Source organism: Dendrobates tinctorius, unplaced genomic scaffold (genome assembly GCF_039654945.1).
Source record: "Dendrobates tinctorius isolate UK_male_01 unplaced genomic scaffold, ASM3965494v1 ptg000104l, whole genome shotgun sequence".
Classification (NCBI taxonomy): Eukaryota; Metazoa; Chordata; class Amphibia; order Anura; family Dendrobatidae; genus Dendrobates; species Dendrobates tinctorius.
In genome coordinates, this window is record NW_027361772.1 from 12292986 (window position 1) to 12309753 (window position 16768).

Genomic DNA, 16768 nt, shown 5'->3' on the forward strand with positions numbered 1-16768 from the left:
TGTTAGGAAGTTATAAGGGTTAAAAATTGACCAGCGATTTCTCATTTTTGCAACACCATTTTATTTTTAGGGACCACTTCACATTTGAAGCCACTTTGAGGGGTCTATATGATAGAAAATACCCAAAAGTGACACCATTCTAAAAACTGCACCCCTTAAGGTGCTTAAAACCACATTCAAGAAGTTTATTAACCCTTTAGGTGCGTCACAGGAATTTTTTGAATATTAAAAAAAAAATGAACATTTAACTTTTTTTCACAAAAAAAATACTTCAGGTTCAATTTTCTTTATTTTACCAAGGGTAACAGGAGAAATTGGACTGCAAAAGTTATTGTACAATTTGTCCTGAGTACGCTGATACCTGATATGTGGGGGGGAACCACTGTTTCGGCGCATGGCAGACCTCAGTAGGGAAGGAGCGCTGTTTGACTTTTTCAATGCAAAATTGGCTGGAATTCAGATCGGACGCCATGTCGCGTTTGGAGAGCCCCTGATGTACCTAAACAGTGGAAACCCCCCAAGTGACCCCATTTTGGAAACTAGACCCCCCAAGGAACTTATCTAGATATGTGGTGAGAACTTTGAACCCACAAGGGCTTCACAGAAGTTTATAACGTACAGCGGTACAATTAAAAAATCATATTTTTTCCACAAAAATGATCTTTTCACCCCCAATTTTTATTTTTCCAAGAGTAACAGGACCCTAAAAGTTATTGTGCAATTTGTCCTGAGTACGCTGATACCCCATATGTGGGTGTAAATGACTATTTGGGCGCATAGCAGAGCTCGGAAGGGAAGCAGCGCCATTTGACGTTTTTGGCTAGAATTGAGATCGGACACCATGTCGCGATTGGAAAACCCCTGATGTACCAAAACAGTGGAAACCCCCCACAAATGACACCATTTTGGAATCTAGACCCCCCAAGGAACTTATCTAGATGTGTGGTGAGAACTTTGAACCCCCAAGGGCTTCACAGAAGTTTATAACGTACAGCAGTACAATTAAAAAATCATATTTTTTCCACAAAAATGATCTTTTCACCCTCAATTCTTATTTTTCCAAAAGTAACAGGACCCTAAAAGATATTGTGCAATTTATCCTGAGTACGCTGATACCCCACATGTGGGTGTAAACCACTATTTGGGCGCATGGCAGAGCTCGGAAGGGAAGCAGCGCCATTTGACGTTTTTGGCTGGAATTGAGATCAGACACCATGTCGCGTTAGGAAAGCCCCTGATGTACCAAAACAGTAGAAACCCCCCACAAATGACACCATTTTGGAAACTAGACCCCCCAAGGAACTTATCTAGATGTGTGGTGAGCACTTTGAACCCCCCAGTGCTTCACTGAAGTTTATAACGTCCGGGCGTGAAAATAAAAAAATCGTATTTTTTCCACAAACATGATCTTTTAGTCCCCATTTTTTTATTTTCCCAAGGGTAACAGGAGAAATTGGACCACAAAAGTTGTTGTCCAATTTGTCCTGAGTACGCTGATACCTCATATGTGGGAGAAAACTACTGTATGGGCACACGTCGGGGCTCGGAAGGGAAGTAGTGACGTTTTGGAATGCAGACTTTGATGGATTGGTCTGCGGGTGTCATGTGCGTTTGGAGAGCCCCTGATGTACCTAAACAGTGGAAACCCCCCACAAGTGACCCCATTTTGGAAACTAGACCCCCCACGGAGCTTATCTAGTGTGGAGAGCACTTTGAACCCCCAAGTGCTTCACAGAAGTTTATAACGCCTGGGCGTGAAAATAAAAAAAACATTTTTTTCCGCAAAATTATATTTTTGCCCCCAATTTTTTATTTTCCTAAGGGTAACAGGAGAAATTGGACCCCAAAAGTTGTTTTGTAATTTGTCCTGAGTAGGCTGATACCCTACATGTGGGGGTAAAACACTCTTTGGGCACATGGCAGAGCTTGGAAGGGAAGGAGCACCATTTGACTTTTTCAACGCAGAATTGGCTGGAATTGAGATCAGATGCCATGTTGCCTTTGGAGAGCACCTGATGTGCCCAAACAGTGGAAACCCCCAATTATAACTCCAACCCTAACCTCAACACACCCCTAACCCTAATCTGAGCCCTAGCCCTAACCCTAGCCCTAACCCTAACCCTAGCCCTAACCCTAGCCCTAACCCTAGCCTTAACCCTAACCCTAGCCCTAACCCTAGCCCTACCCTAACCCTAACCCTAGCGGGAAAATGGAAATAAATACATTTTCTTTTAGTTTTATTATTTTTCCCTAACTAAGGGGGTGATAACGGGGGGTTTGATTTACGATTTATGGCGGTTTTTATGTTTGGCAGCTGTCGCACGCTAAAAGACGCTTTTTATTGTAAAAATAGTTTTTCCATCACCACATATTGTGAGCTATAATTTTTCCGTATTTTGACCCACCGAGTCATGTGAGGTCTTATTTTTTGCGGGACGAGTTGACGTTTTTATTGGTACCATTTTCGGGCACGTGACATTTTTTGATCGCTTTTTATTCCGATTTTTGGGGCGCAGAATGAACAAAAACCAGCGTTTCATGAATTTCTTTTGGGGGGGTGCGTTTACACCGTTCCGCGTGCGGTAAAATTGATAACGCGTTTTTATTCTTCGGGTCAGTACGGTTACAGCGATACCTCATTTAGGTCTTTTTTTATGTTTTGTCGGTTTTTTGCAATGAAAACAATTTTATATAAAAAATAATTATTTTTGTATTGCTTTATTCTGTGAGCTATAACTTTTATATTTTTTTGCGGATGATGCTGTATGGCGGCTCGTTTTTTGCGGGACAAGATGACGTTTTCAGCGGTACCATGCATATTTATATGCGTCTTTTTGATCGCACGTTATTGCACTTTTTGTTCGGTGGTATGATAATAAATCATTATTTTTTGCTTCGTTTTTTATTTTTATTTTTTAAGGGGTTCGCTAAAGGGGTTAACTAATGGGACAGTTTTATAGGGCAGGTCATTACGGACGCGGCGATACCAAATATGTGTACTTTTATTGTTTTTGGTTTTTTTTATTTTGAAAAAATGGATTTATTGGGGAATATTTTTTTTTTTTTTTACTAATTTATTTAGCGATTTTTTTTAAATTATTTTTAACACTTTTTTTTTTTTTTACTTTATTACATAGTCCCAGGTGGGACATCACTGTCCTGTGACAGATCGCTGATCTGTCACATCACAGATCACTGTGACAGATCAGCGATCTGACACAGGCACTGCTGAAGGCTTCCTCATGCCTGCGCTTTGCAGGCACTGAGGAAGCCAGCTTCCTCAGGCCCCCGAAGGCCCCCGTCGCAATCTTGGATTCGGGGGCCTGGAGGAAAGGAGCCCCCCGCAGCAGCGCTGCACATTGCGCTGCCGTGGGGGGCTCAGGGAAGCACGGAGGGAGCCCCCTCCCTGCCGATGCTTCCCTTTAACCCCCGGTACACCGTGATCGTGTTTGATCGCGGTGTGCAAGGGGTTAACGTGTCGGGGCGGTCCGTGACCGCCCCTGACACATTGTGCCGGGTGTCAGCTATGATAATTAGCTGACACTCGGCCGCGATCAGCGGCGCTCACCACGTGGGCGCCGCTGATCGCGATGACGTAATATTCCGTCCATGGTAATTAGGTCCATGGTCACATGGACGGAATATTACGTCAATTGTAGGTAAGGGGTTAAAAGAACCTGCCATGTCAAAAACACTATTAACCTGAAAATGTGGGGTTAATCTGCAGGTTAATAGCATTCTAAAGCTGTATGGGCGCCCCACTGAGAGCCCAGCTGCCAGGAGAAAATTAACTTTATTCCTTCTGCTAGCCTCCGACTTTCAGTCATAGAGGCACAGCTGAGTGGCTTCGGTTACCGCTCAGCACATAGTGATCAGCGGCTGTAACCACGCCCTGGCACTGACTGACAGCCAGCTCTATATTGATGCACTGCTGATCTGTCTGTCAGTCAGTGCTGGGGTTGAGCGGTGAATGAAGCCGCAACTCCATGACAGAAAGCAGGATGGTTCCGGTAGGAATAAAATTAATTTTCTTCAAGCAGCGAGGCAATGGCAGCATGGGTTTTAGAAAGCGATTAACCTGCAGATTAACCCCATATCTGCAGAGTAATAGTATTTTTTTTATACATGACAGGTTCCCTTTAAATACTGACTAATATAAAGAAGAATTACTTCATACAAAGAGTTGTTTCCAGTTGGGTGTGGGTTTAGTTCTGCTCTGGTTGTCTGTTAGAGGAAGGAACAGTATTGCTTTGAAATAACATTAAAACCTCAAAATACACATATTTACATACTGTAAACTGCCGTAACAAATTAATCAAATATTTGGACCGGGAAGGGGAGGTTTGGATGTGGGTTGATTAGTTGTATGTGGTCAGAGCCTTGTATAAAAGCAGAACTCAATTACAACAATAAAAAGCATCAAGAGGCAAATATGGATAACGTGTACGGGAATGCAACGGGAAAAACTAAACAAGGTATTACGACGGTTTTATTTCACTTTTTATGGAACATGACATTATTTAGACAGAGTTGAGACATTTTCTTTGAAGTGGATAAGACTTGCGGTATCTATTCTTTACTAACATGTTTATGTAGTTGGGACAGTCAGTGATTTTATGCTGTAGTTTGTGTTTTTTGTGGTTTTAGGATTCCATGATTATCTTGTTATTTTTGTTCGTTTTTGAGGGCTATAATGTGGGTTAGATATTGGGAAACGTTTTGCAGTTTGGTTGAAATGATGGAAAACCCTATTGATTCTCTTTATAGTCTCTAAGATTAGACTGAAATGTGCCAAATTTATTGCAGAATTTTTTTGGACTCACTCATTCATCTGAGTATGGTCTGCCGATATCTATGCACATGCTGCAGTACGAATCCTGTTCACATGTATGGAACTATTTAACCCCATCCCGCCAATGCCTGTTTTCACCTGCCTGAATAGATCAAGTTTTTCAAATCTGAACATTGTCACTTTATGTAGTAATAACTCTGGAAAGCTTTTTATGACACATTGTACTTCATGATAGTAGTACATTTAATTCAATACGATTTGTGTTTATTCATGAAAATATCTAAAAATATGTTGAAAAATTTGCAATTTTTTGAACACTGACTTTTTATGCCGTTAAATAAAAATCACACCACTCAAAATAGTTAATAAATACCACTTACCATATGTCTATTTTACATCAGCATCATCGCTGAAAGCACTTTTTATTTTTTGTTGGGGCGTTAGAAGGATTACAATTTAAGCAGCAATTTTTTATTTTGTCAAAACCTATATTTTTTTTAATAGACCACTTTGCTTTTGAAGTGACTTTAAGGGGCCTGTATATAAGAAATCCCACAAACATGACCCCATTTTAAAATCTGAACCTTTCAACATATTAAAAACCACAATTAGAAAGATTATTAACCCCTTTGATGCTTCACAGGAATGACTGAAACCTGCGAGAAAGAAATCAAAAGTGATTTTTTTTTTAACTAAAATGTTGCTTTAACTCCAAATTTTTCTTTTTCACAAGGGTAACAGGAGAAAATAGACACCAAAATTTGTTGTGCAATTTCTCCTGAGTACAGGGATACCCCATATGTGGATGGATACTACTGTTTGGGCACACGGCAGGGCTTGAAAGGGAAGATTGGCTATTTTATTTTTGAAGTGTAAATTTGGTTGGAATAGATTGCAGATGTCATGTCGCATTTAGAGATCCACCGAAATCCAACTGAAGAAACTTCGCACAAGTGACCTCATTTTGGAACCTACAAACCTTGAAGGTATTGATCTAGGGATGCGATGAGCACGTTAATACAGCAGGTCATTTTCAGAATTTTATAACATTGACCAGTGAAAATTTAATGTTGTGTTTTTTCCTTTAAAATGCTGCTTTAGCCCCAAATTTCAAATTATTACAGGGGTAACAAGAGAAAATAGATCCCACAATTATTTGTGTAATTTCTCCTGCATACTCCAATACCCCATATGTGGTTAGAAGCAAACATTTGGGCTCACGGCAGGGCTCAGAATGGAAGAAGCATGATTTGACTTTTGGATGCCAAACCAGAAGAAAGAGATCCCATGTTGGAAATCTCTTGAGGAGTTCATCTAGAGGTGTAGTAAGCATTTTAAACCCAAAGGTGATACATAGAATTGTACTACATTGGGCAGCGGAAATTCTTTATATATATATACCGTATTTTATTCAGTTATATAGCACCGTCATATTCAGCAGCACTTTACAGACATCAGCATCTCTGTCCCCATGGGAGCTCACAATGTAGATTTCCTATCAGTATGTCTTTGGATTGAAGAAGGAAAACCTCGCAAACATGGAAAGAACATACCAACTCTTTGCAGATGTTGTCCTTGGTGGGATTTGAACCCAGGGCCGTACACTGTAAAGCAATATTGCTAACCACTGAGCCACCCCGTGCTGCACATAATAAATATAAATATATATATATATATATATTATAGATTTTTGTGGTCATCCATCACACCAAATAACTTACAAAATTTAGTCAAAGGGTTATTACAGTCATGTGGATGCCTGATATGTGGAGATTGTTTTATGCACTTAATAAATTGTATTGCATTTGCAAAAATATATATAGTTTTTAAGATAGGGAAAGTTTAAATTACTTTTTTAAGATGTTTTATTTATGTAAATATTTTGTACAAAATTCACTAAAATTGTTCATTTTTTTTCACTATAGATGCAGCATCTATAGACGCCCCAGTTAAACTATGATCCCATGGACTCTTTGAGATGACGGATCAGCCAACAAAGTTTTCCATGGGAAGCCGCTTCAAGAAATGAATGGCCGCTGTTTTCCTGAAGCGGCTTTACCACTGCCTTTGGGCTTTACATTTGTTCTTTACAGGGACGAAGAGCATAATAAAGTGACATAAGTCACTGGCAGCATGGAACAGGTTGTGCTAGGACCCAGCAGCTCTTCCATGTAGGGCAGACATCGGGCGATCATGTGATCGCTGGATCATAAGCATCGGCAGTGACAATCCTTCTGTACACCTCACAATGCTTATACTATGTAGTTGGCAAAGGAAAAGACAGAAGATTTAATAAACCACTTTTATCTTTTCCAGGTCCCCGACTGTGTCTGATAACTTGAAACCTGACTTGCTCCTGCAAGATTACAGGAGCTTTAACTTTGCTCCATAAATTTACAGTGGCTCAGGTTTAAAGCCCAGGACCAAGTGACTTATGGCGCTTGTATTTTATCAGGTTAAACTATCAAGGCTAAGTTCATGATATATATAGCAGTAGCTAAATACTTCATAACTACACAGACTATAATCAAAAGTTTATTAACACTATATTAACCCATGACATAGTGACTGTATCAATACTGCTGCAGAGCAGAGAAATACCTGGATGTGCGTTTTGCCTCCTTTATCAAGAGTTATTTGGGCTACCCTCACATGCAAGCAGAGAAGAAGGCATTTTTTCCTTCAGTGTCAGGAGCGTCTGGCAGTGAGAGAGTACAGCGTACACCATTACTTCTGCCCTTACTCCAATTACTTCTGGATGGCCACACACCAGCCACCCTGTATGGGTGCACTCCCAATCCTATACCTAAATTTGTGAACTGATCAAAATACTGGGCACGTGCTCTCCTGAAGAAGGCTGCAAAACACGTGAATTAGGGTGTTTCTTTGCCTGCTGCTAATATATTATGTACTTAGTTGTTTGATATATTATTAATTGCAAACCCAGTACCAATACTGGATGTATTCACTTGTATAGAATATTTTGGATGGACCCTAACTATTGGCTACGTAATATATTACTACTGTTGTTGTTATTGTTTTTTTGTTATTGAACTAGTCATCTACATGTTGTTGTTATTATTATTATTATTATTTATATGGCACCATTGGTTCCATGGTGCTGCACATGAGACGGGGTTACATCAAAATACAAATATCACTTACAGTAAACAAAACTAACAATGACAGACTGATACAGAGGGGAGAGGACCCTGCCCTTGTGGGCTTACATTCTACAGGATTATGGGGAAGGAGACAGTAGGTCGGTTGTTGCAGTAGCTCCGATGATGTTGAGGTGGCCGTGTGGTCATTACAGGCAGTAACCTTTTTTGAAGAGATGGATTTTCAGGTTCCGTTTGAAGGATCCAAATGTGGTGGATAACCGGACGTGCTGTGGCACAGAATTCCAGAGGATGGGGGAGAAGTCATGGAGGTGATTGGGTGTGGAGTGAATAAGCATGGAGGAGAGAAGGAGGTCTTGGGAGGACCGGAGGTTAGGTGAGGGAAGATATTGAGAGATTAGTTTGGAAATATACAGAGGAGAAAGGTTATGGATGGCTTTGTAGGTCAGTGTTAGTAGTTTAAACTGGATATACTAGGAAATTGGGTGCCAGTGAAGGGATTTACAAAGAGGGGAAGCAGGAGTGTAGCAAAGAGAGAGATTAATTAGTCGGGCAGCAGAGTTAAAGGGAATCTGTCACCCCTTTTTTCGTATATGAGCTGTGGCACCGACATCAGGGGCTTATCTACAGCATTCTGTAATACTGTAGATAAGCCCCTGATGTAACATGAAAGAGAAGAAAAAGGAGTTAGATTATACTCACCAGGGGGTGCGGTCCGGTCTTGGTCTGATGGATGTTGCGGTCCAGCGCCTCCCATCTTCATACGATGCTGTCCTCTTCTTTCCTTCCTGTCGTAGCTCCGGCACAGGTGCACTGCTCTGCCCTGTTGAGTTGAGGGCAGAACAGAGTACTGCAGTGCGTAGGCGCCGGACCTCTCCCGGAGCCTGCGCACTGCAGGACTCTGCTCTGCCCTCAACAGGGCAGAGCAATGCACCTGCGCAGGAGCCACGACAGGAAGGAAATAAGAGGACAGCATCGCATGAAGATGGGAGGCGCCGGACCGGATGGCAACACCCATCGGGCCGAACACCGGGGTGAGTATAATCTAACTCTTTTTTTCTTATCTTTCAGATTACATCGGGGGCTTATCTACAGCATTACAGAATGCTGTAGATAAGCCACTTATGTCGGTGCCGGCAGCTCATATTCGAAAAAAGGGGTGACAGATTCCCTTTAAGGATGGACTGGAGGGGTACGAGAGTGATAGAAGGTAAGTCACAGAGGAGGATGCTGCAATAGTCAAGGTGGGAGATGATTAGGGCATGCACAAGCATTTTGGTAGAGAGAGGGCTGAGGATAGGACAGATTCTGGAAATATTTTTGAGCTGGAGGCGGCAAGTGCTTGGATGTGTTGTTTGAAGGACAGGGCAGAGTCAAGGATTACTCTGAGGCAGCAGATTACTGGGACAGGGGAAAGTGTGAAGTCATTTAATGTGATAGATAGATCAGGTAGGAAAGGTATATGAGATGGAGGAAAGATAATTAGTTCAGATTTGTCCACATTGAGTTTGAGGAAGCGAGAGGAGAAGAAGGAGGATACGACTGTTAGGCGTCGAGTTTCCCCCACTGCACAGGGGGAATCTCAAGCCATGTCCTCTGCTGTCTCCCATTCCTGTGCAGCCGCAGAGATTCCTGCTCAGCAGAGACTTTGGTCCAGGTGTCTTGCCCAGGTTAATGCTAGGCGTCTGGTTGCTCCTTCAGGCTCTGCTGTAACACCATGCTTGAGTCAGCAGCAAGCAGACGCTTCAAGGACTAAGTCCTGTATTTTGCCTACTGAGCATGCCCGTGGGACGACATCTCATTGGAGGTCGGAGGTCACATGCGCAGGTCCCGTTCCTGCTCTGATTGGTCCACTGGGAAGGTCCCGGAAGGATGCATGGCCGCTTGACCACGCACTAGTATAGACTCATAATTGTGACGGACTCAGCTCCTGATAAGCCCATTTTCCTTTTTAGAGTGGACCCTCTGGGCCGTGGCACCCACCCACCTAGGGCGAGCTGACCTAGTGAGAACCCACCCCCTGTACAGGGAGTGTCAGGGGCAAGACCAAGGGGGTGAGCCACCACGGCAGCTGGACCAGACGGCCGGCGCAAGGAGACACTATTGAGTGTCTGACAACAGGACGGACAGGATACCAAACATAAAGCGAAGTCACACAGTTTCTTCCTCAAACGTGGATTCACACTTTATTCAGGTGCAAGGCATAACAGGGAATCAGGTGCAGGGCACAAACAGTGAAACATGGCAGGATGCGTGCAAGGGCACGCCAAATGTTCCAGGCATAGTACGTGCACGAAAACATACCAGGGTCCAGGACAGGATATGTGATAGGGATCACACAAGAGTTCCTAGAAGGGATGCATGCTAGGACATGCCAGGATCCAAGACGGGGTGCGATGGCATCGGACTCCGGACTACTGGCAACAACCGACAGGGCCAGGCATCAGGCTGCGGACATCAGCTCCGGACATCAGGCTGCAGTCATCTGGTTCCGGACCTCTGGCAATGGTCGGCAGGTTTCGGGAATCCGGCAGGCAAGCCAAGGTTCAAGGCAGGGTGCGTGCTTGGAGCCACGCCAGGGTTCAAGGCAGGGTGCGTGCTTGGAGCCACGCCAGGGTTCAAGGCAGGGTGCGTGCTTGGAGACACGCCAGGGTTCAAGGCAGGGTGCGTGCTTGGAGACACGCCAGGGTTCAAGGCAGGGTGCGTGCTTGGAGACACGCCAAAGCACAAGGTAAGACAGAGTGCGTGTGTAGAGACACGCCAAGGCACAAGATACTAGACAGAGTCCTGCGTGTGCAAAGGGGCACGCCAAGGTCAGGCGAGGCAGAGTCCTGCGCGTGCAGAGAGGCACATCAGGGTCAGGGTTCCAGGACTGGGTTAGGGCCTGTGCGTGCAAGAGGGCACGACAGGGGACATGGCAAAGCCTGCGTGTACTTTTACAGAAGCACGGGGAGGTATGCCATGGGCAGGCGAGGGCCTGCGCGTGCTTTAGAGAGCACGCAGAGCACAGTGCGGAAACAGAGTGAAGTGCAAGGGAGCACAGAGGGCACGGCTGGGGCACTGGCTAGCTGATCGGGCTGCGGCACTGAAAGATGGGCAAGACTCCAGCGAACCCGGCTGAGGCATGGCAGGCGACACAGCTGTCACTGACCGACGAGCACGGCTGAGGCACAAGCAGGCAGGCACGGCTAGGGCAGGCACGGCTGAAGCACAAACAGGAGGCTAGGAAGGCCAGGCGCATGCAAAGGGCACACGAAGAAACAGAGCAAGGGAAGACAAGACGAGAAACAAGACAGAGCTTAGGCAGTGTACGGAACCAGGAACAGAAGCATAGGCAGAAACACGGAATCAGGTCAGAGCAAGAACAGAGCTAGCAGCGGAGCGTAGGCCAAAGCCCAGAGCTGGGCCAAGGGAGAACCTTGGGACTAGCCTAGAAACGTGCAAGAGAGCATAATAGGAAAGAGTCAAGCAGCGGAGCGTAGGCCGAAGCCCAGAGCCGGGCCAAGGCAGAGCCTTGGGACTAGACATGGAAAAGAGCACGAAAGGAAAGAAAGGAGGGATGGTGCGTGTGCCAGGGAGCACTACAGAGCACCATAGGAGAGAGCGAGGCAGAGCAAGCAAAGACTGAGACCAAAGGGAGGAACAAGGCAGAGCAAGGCAAGGTACGAAACAAGGCATAGCGAAAACAGGCAAGGCAGAGAATAACAGAAGGACTACAAGTCCAAGCAGGACAAGGACGAACATGGCACAACGGACAAACATAAGACAAGGCACGGGACAAGAGATGGAGTACGAGCACGGAGCGTGTGTAGAGACGCACGACAGAGCAGAGTGCAAGGGCACAGAATAGAGGGAGCGCCCCACAGACCAAGCATCCATGCAGGGACACCACACACTACTCAGGCCCTGAACATAGGAAGGGGCGGTCTAATATAGGGCATTATAGCACCTCCTCTTCCAGGTCAGGACCAGGGGAGAACTTCCTAGTTCAGATGCTCCAAGATCTCAGAGCGCAGTCACATGATCAGGGTTTCAGATATGACGAGATGATCACAGAACCAGACAGTGCAGGATCTTAGGAAACGTCACATGATCAAGGTTTCAGACATGACGAGATGATTGTAGAACCAGACAGTGCAGGATCCTAGGAAAGGTCACATGATCAGAGTTTCAGACATGACGAGATGATTGCAGAACCAGACAGTGCAGGATCTTAGGAAAGACACATGATCAGGGATTCTAGACATGATGAGAAGATCACAGAAGGCAAAGCAGAAACGCGGGCATCTTGCAGCTCAGCAGACATGAGGTGAGTGTGCACACTGCTCTAGGGAACAAGCAGGATAGCAGACATGAGATGCACGTGCACACTGCTCCAGGGTCATGAGGCAAAACAGACATGGCGGACATAACAGACATGGCGAGCATGACAATAATGTTATTGGTGTGTGTGATGATGGATGCATGAATCTGGTGAATGACTCATTATATTACCCCCTCCTTTGATACACAAGAGATAGGGTATTTGAGTCAGTGCCAATACGTGGCTATGCTTTGGGATGTTCCGCAATTCCTAACAATATAGTAGTGCTTTCCCAGCTGAGTCCTGTGAAGTTAACAGGCTCTGGCTTTACTTCCAGCAACTTTATGAAGCAACAGAGTTCGCTCCTATACGCAACGGGGCAGTGGTTAACCGCCGGTGTTCAGGTAGAAATCCGCCATTACTTAGCAGCAGTATACCATCTCTGCACGGTGGACCCCAGGCTGCGAACGCACCTCATTATAATTTTATTATTTGGTGCTTTCCGCCAGCCTAACAACGGCTGATAGACACTCTGAGATTCTGGTGAGCAGAGAGGAGACATCTGGGCCAGTGAGGTAGATCTGAGTGTTGTCAGCATATAGATGGTCCAGGAAGCTCTAGGACTTTATGACTTGTCACAGGCCAAGGGTATTGATTAGAGTTGAGCGACTTTTGTTTTTTTAGGGTCGAGTTTCGTTTCGCGAAACCCGACTTTTCCAAAAGTCGGGTCGAGCAAGATCGGCCGACTATAGGGAAAAGTCGGGGTCGTCCCGAAACACGAAACCCAATGTAAGTCAATGGGGAATAAAAGACGGCAGTGAGAGGAGGACAGGAAACACACCTACAGTGCCCATTTGAATGCCAAAAGCATCAATTCTTCTTACTTAAGCTTGTCAACCTTAATTAACTTCATAATACAAGTTACGCACTGAAAAATGGGGGTTATTTGGCTAAAGTTGTGGAGGGGTAGGGCTGGCTCCAGGTTTTCATATGCCCTGGGCGAAATAGCGCCCCTTTAACACATACCACAACTCACCATGCTCCGATACGGCAGAGAAATAGCGGTATAGTACAATGAAAAATACTTCACTTTTTACATCTCATGACAAGGCCCATCTATTTCTCCATACAGAATCATTGGTCCCATATAATGTTTGAAACAGTATATGATGAGCTCCACATAATGCTACAGTATATGTTGGTCCCCATGGATGAAGCTCCACTGTCTTATGGGCCCAAATAATGCTCCAAACATAATGGGCCCCATTTCTAATGCTCTAGTGTATAATGGGCCCTGTAAATGCTGCTCCAGTGTCTGATGTCCACCTTTGGAATGTTCCAGTGTATGGTGGGCCCCATCTATCATTCTCCAGAGTATAGTGCTCCCCAAAAATTGCTGTCCCAACATTGAAAACAATGAAATAAGTCTCCTCGCTAGGGAATCCCTGTACTAGTCTGGACTCCTCATCGTCCCCATCTTCCATCTCACTGCACAGTATTTCAACCTTGCAAGTGCTGTGGTCCTGAGCAAGCAGGGGGGGCCCACTCGTTGGCGACGGCACTGGCACAGGGCCCCTGATAGTACGGTGGTGTGTCTGATGGCGGGTGGGCTGAACCTGCACTTTCATCTGCAGCTTCCTCTTTGTCACCGTGTAAGATGGAACTGCATATGGGAAGGGTAACCTGAGTTTCATCAGGGTCAGATTCAGGCCGTGAAGCGTGCGAGGGGAATGTAGTGGTCTGGGTCAATGTACCAGCAGATTCATCGAGCAGTGGCTGGGCATCAGTGCACTTGTGTCGCCCCCAGGAGTACGGTCGCCACAGTGGCATTACCTTCCTCCTAGGGAGTGTGATGTCATGCTTGGGAGCAATGAAGGATCTCTCTAGCAGGTTAACTGATTGGGCGGCGTTATTCCCACGAGTCATGACCCTCAAAACAGCGTTCATGAAGGCAAAGTGTTTGTTTTACGTGGGCTGTATGGTTGCAAAGCTGAACCTTAAAGGAATGTCCAGAAGGGCACCACCAGGAGTGGAGCCTACGGTTTAATTCGACTCCATCTGGGAAACCTCAACCATGCCAGCTACAGAAAAGATGCACACATTGCAAGCTTAATTCCGTTAACGAACGAGACTCCGTCATGCCCCGCGGTCCGAGTCCGGCTTACTAGAGGGACACGTGAGGCTCTGGCACATGAGATTGGCCAATAACTGGTGTGTCATGCCCTTACATGTCCGTGGCTGCATGTGCGCTACACTGAAAAGGCCAGCGTTTGTCGCTTACAGGTGCAGATAACCCCCTGAACAACGATACTGATGGGGATCTGTGATTACAATTATTACCCGCGAACGATGATTTCCCAGTAAGTGCAGTTCAACCGCAGTTCCGGAATTAGGCCTAACCGTCATTCCTGAAAAAATGAAAAACTTACGTGTGCAAACCACAGGTGCTGTAGCTTGCTTAACAGCTCGCCAGCCGTTCTCAGGCCCAGTATGGATTACACGTGATTGCACAAAGGTGAGAAAGGGTACCGTATCCCCGGATAACATGTATGGATAGCGTACACATTCAAAATATATGTCTATACATCAGGAGGCAGGCTCAGACGGTGTCAGGCACAGTATGGATTTGACGGCCCAGACTACACAGCGGAGGAGCAGGGAGAGGTAAAGATTGCAAATGCTGGGGCCCTGCCCAAGCAAGGGGGGCCCACTCGTGGGCGTCGGTACTGGCACTGGGCCCCTCATAGTACGGCGGTGTGTCTGACGGCGGGTGTGCACCACCACCGTCAGAGACACTTGATTGCACTATGAGGGACCCTGTGCCAGTGCCCGCGCCCAAGAGTCGGCCTACCCACCTGTCCAGGGCAACGGCACTCGCACGGTGTCGTGCGCTAGGTGATGACCCCGGCCATGGGGGGGGGGGAGGCAGCACAGTTAGGGAGTTTTAGAAAGTGGCATATGTTGATGTTGGACATTCAGCTGATGCAAAAGGCGAAATAGGTCAAGTCCCAGGAAGAGGTGGACCAAAGCAAGCCATTTTTCTGTCACCCTATGTGTCATCAGGGGAAGGTGGGACAAAATCCTTGGAAACCCATGCATGGTTCATTTTAATGAAGGTTAGATCATCCACATTTTGGGTTGACAGACGGGTCCTTTTTTCTGTCAGGATTGATCCAGCTGCACTGAAGACTCTTTCCGATAGCACACTTGCAGCTGGGCAAGCGAGCTCCTGTAAGGCATATTGTGCCAATTCAGGCCAGGTGTCCAGTTTAGCGGCCCAATAGTCAAAGGGGAATGACCTGTGTGGGAGAACATCGATATGGGAGGAAAAGTAGTTTGTAACCATAGTTGACAACTGCTGTCTCCTGTCACTTTCCATCGATGCAGTATTACCAGTTGTGTGAGCGGTACTTGAAAAATCAGTCCACAACATTGTCATGAAACTCCTGTCTCCAACGCCACTTCTGCTGTGTGCACCACGAACACCTCTGCCAAGCTGCCCCCGGCCCGTGCGGCTCGTGTGAGAACCATCACCGCTGCTGTGTGCTGGGAATGCCTCAAGCAACCGATTTACCAGAGTTGCTTGTTTATTAGCCAATATTAGGTCAAGGTTCTCCTGTGGCATGATGTTTTGTAATTTGCCTTTATAGCGTGGATCCAGGATGCTGGCCAACCAGTAGTCGTCATCGTTCATCATTTTGGCAATGCGGGGGTCCCTTTTTAGGATCTGCAAGGCATAATCTGACATGTGGGCCAATGTTCCCGGTGTCAATGATGCACTGCGAGTGCTGGTTGGAGGAGCACTTTCTGGCAAATCCACATCCCTCCAGTCATGCACAAACCCTGTATCAGACCTTGCCACGCCAACATTTTCACTTGCCCCACGAGATGCATCCTCATCCCCTAAGTAATCATCCACATCATCATCCTTCCTCCACCTCGTCCAGGAGAGGTCCCTGAGCAGACAATGGCTGAATGTCATCAAGGATTCCCTCCTCGTCAACATTGGCTGCAGATGCCTGCTCCTTAAGGTGCGTCAAAGTTTGCATGAGCAGACACATAAGTGGGATGCCTATGCTTAGGATGGCGTCGTCTGCGCTTACCAGCCGTGTGCATTCCTCAAAACACTGAAGGACTTTACAGAGGTCTTTCAGCTTCGACCACTGCACACCTGTCAACTCCATGTCTGCTCTCAAAGTGCCTGGCCGTGTATCCTCCCACAAATGCATTATGGCCTGCCTCTGCTCGCACAGCCGCTCAACCATGTGCAGGGTGGAGTTCCACCTTGTTGCAATGTCGATAATGAGGCGGTGGTTGGGAAGGTGGAGCAATCGCTGCAGCTTCTGCATACGAATGGAGTGTACAGGCGACCGGCGGATGTGCGCGCACAGTCTTCGCACCTTCTGGAGCAGGGCTGTTAACTCCGGATAATTTTTGAGGAAGCACTGCACCACCAGGTTCAAGGTGTGAGCCAAGCAAGGTATGTGGCTGAGTTTTGAAAGGGCTATGGCTGCCACAAAATTATGGCCGTTATCACTAACTACCTTGCCT

At 46.1% G+C, this 16768-nt stretch overlaps 1 protein-coding gene across 1 annotated transcript in view; it reads left to right on the forward strand.

The window, feature by feature from the left end:
- Positions 1–4383: 4383 nt before the first annotated feature.
- Positions 4384–16768, forward strand: part of LOC141100437 (C-type lectin domain family 4 member G-like) — a 90126-nt gene continuing 77741 nt past the window's right edge. Inside the window, exon 1 of the mRNA XM_073588949.1 lies at positions 4384–4475. Within this exon, the coding sequence (XP_073445050.1) occupies positions 4433–4475 (43 nt within the window). The 5' untranslated portion in view covers positions 4384–4432. The remainder of the gene's footprint in view (positions 4476–16768) is intronic.